The sequence below is a fragment of the Lepidothrix coronata genome, unplaced genomic scaffold, assembly GCF_001604755.1.
Source record: "Lepidothrix coronata isolate B3197 unplaced genomic scaffold, Lepidothrix_coronata-1.0 Scaffold137, whole genome shotgun sequence".
In the NCBI taxonomy this organism is placed as follows: Eukaryota; Metazoa; Chordata; class Aves; order Passeriformes; family Pipridae; genus Lepidothrix; species Lepidothrix coronata.
This window is the reverse complement of record NW_016690317.1, coordinates 7,254-9,934: the sequence shown is the minus strand read 5'-3', so window position 1 is coordinate 9,934 and position 2,681 is coordinate 7,254. Positions and strand designations below refer to the sequence as shown.

Here is a 2,681-nt window from a genome sequence, read left to right as displayed (position 1 = left end):
GCCCAGCCCAGCCCAGCCCAGCCCAGCCCAGCCCAGCCCAGCCCAGCCCCAGAGCCCAGCGCAGCCCCCGTCCCGGTCCCTTACGTGATGTACTTGTTGTAGAGGATGAAGGCGTGCTCGGCGTTGCCCTCCCCCGCGTACACCGCCGCCATGCGCAGCATCTCCACCCCCGAGCGGTAGTAGCGGCGCGGGGGGATGTCCTCGTTCACCTCCACGCTGCTGCCCGCCTGGATCAGCCGCCGCAGCCGCTCCTCCGGGGGCAGCCCGCGGCCCGGCATGGTCACACACATCCGAGCGGAGCCTGCGGGAGCACGGCGGTGAGACCGGGAACGGCCCCGCGGGGAAGGGGCGCACGGGATCAGCCGTCCGACCCCGGCACTGCACGGACACCCCGACCATCCCAGACACACCAATAATCCCACAGACACACCAACAGTCCCACAGACACCCCAATAATCCCACAGACACACCAACAGTCCCAGACACCCCAATATCCCACAGACACACCAACAGTCCCACAGACACACCAACTGTCACAGACACCCCAATAATCCCACAGACACACCAACTGTCCCAGACACCCCAATATCCCACAGACACACCAACAGTCCCACAGACACACCAACAGTCCCACAGACACACCAACAGTCCCACAGACACACCAACTGTCCCAGACACCCCAATATCCCACAGACACACCAACTGTCCCAGACACCCCAGTAATCCCACAGACACACCAACAGTCCCACAGACACCCCGACCATCCCAGACACACCAACTGTCCCACAGACACACCAACTGTCCCAGACACCCCAATAATCCCACAAACACACCAACAGTCCCACAGACACCCCAATAATCCCAACACCCCAACTATCCCACAGACACACCGACTATCCCAGACACCCCAATAATCCCACAGACACACCAAGAGTCCCACAGACACCCCAATAATCCCAGACACCCCAACCATCCCACAGACACCTCAACAGTCCCACAGACACCCCAACTATCCCACAGACACCCTGACTATTCCAGACACCCCAACAATCCCACAGACACCCCAATAATCCCACCCTGTCCCTGAGAGCATTGTCCAAGCATTCCTGGAGCTCTGGCTTAAACCACGGGGATCCTGTTCCAGTCCCTGTTCCAGTCCCTGTTCCAGTCCTGAGCTGCCTCATCCACATTCCTTAGGGTTGTCTTTCCCTGACACAAATCACCCCCACTTGGCAGAAAAACATTCAATCCACAAGTCAAGCCCGGTCCTGAGGGAGAAATCTGGGAAAAGCCTAGCTCTGTTTGGACACAGCACTGGGATATTCACCCCTATGACCTCAAAGCAGCTGCATGTTCAGTCCCTGGCATTAATTGATATAATTTTATATATATATATATACATACATATATAAAAATATAAATATAATAAATAGAAGTATATATTATATAAAATTACACAAATTAATATAATAGATATAAATAATGTATTATAATAAATAATATATAATATTAATAAAATTAATATAAGATATAGCTGTGTTTTAATATATGTCTATATAAAATTAATAGCATATAATAGATATAAAAATAAATAATATACCATAAGATAATATAACAATATATTAATAAGGTAATCTAATATATTGTAATATAATGATGTATATTATATTAATAAAAGTAATATTATCTATAATATAATATAGACTGTATAATATGTTATATATATTAATGAAATTATTATAAGATGTAATTATATATATGTGTGTGTGTGTGAATAAACAGAAACTAATATAATCATGTCAGTCCCTGGACATTAATTTCAAGCTCTGCTGGGTTTGGTCCCCCCAAATCCCACCCAAGGCAGCTCTTCCCAGTTGTTTCTCCACAGGACAAACCCAGTGCTGGTGCCCAGTTTGGGATCACAAAGCCAAGGAATTTCCCAGGAGCAGCTCCACAAGAGCTTTCAACTCTGCAGCCTTTTCCTTCTGGGATGTGGACGGTGCCAAAGGATCCTCCCAGATCCCTCCTCACCCAACAGGCTCCATCCCAAACTCTCAATCCCTCTCTCCCGGTGCTGTGAGAGGCACTCCCATGATCCCAGGAATGCTCCACAGTCTGATCCATGGGGCTGCTTCCCAACAAACCCTCCTCACCCACGGCAGGAGCCAATGGATTCCATGGGGAGGAAGCGCCCAGACCGAGCCCAGGAACCTCCACAATGCTCCTCCTGCTCCACCGGGAGCAGGTTTTCCTTGGAAAAGCCACTCTGGAGCCACACAAGGATTAAACTCCCTGTGGAATCACAGAGCACCTCCCAAGCCTTCCAGCAATTCCACAGTGCCAGGATGGACTGTGGCTCCTTCCCGAAGGAGGAAAAGGCCCCAGCTGAAGCTGGTGGAGGAGGACAGCCCCTCCTGGGGTTATCCCGGAGCAGGAGCCCCTTTTTCCCATGTTTCCCAGCCCCACAAGCCCCTTTCCCTGTGGGATTTGGCTTCTCTGGGATGAGACAGCTCAGCTCAGGGGGAGCCTCAGCTTCTCCCCAAAACTGATGCTTCTGCTGGGGGTTCAGCTGTCCCCCTTCCTCAAGCCAGAGCTCTGATCCCTCCCCAAAATAATCCCCCCCCCCACTAAATCCCATAGTTTTTCCCATGGGAGAACAGACCTCACTCACCCCATAACTC

General features: G+C 50.7%; 1 protein-coding gene across 2 annotated transcripts in view; it reads right to left on the bottom strand.

The window, feature by feature from the left end:
- STAMBP (STAM binding protein) overlaps positions 1-2,681 on the bottom strand; it is a 23,405-nt gene that overhangs the window by 18,718 nt on the left and 2,006 nt on the right. For both annotated transcript variants that reach the window (XM_017827317.1, XM_017827318.1), the window contains exon 2: positions 85-301. In XM_017827317.1, coding sequence (XP_017682806.1) covers positions 85-290 — 206 coding nt within the window. In that variant the 5' untranslated portion in view covers positions 291-301. The remainder of the gene's footprint in view (positions 1-84; positions 302-2,681) is intronic.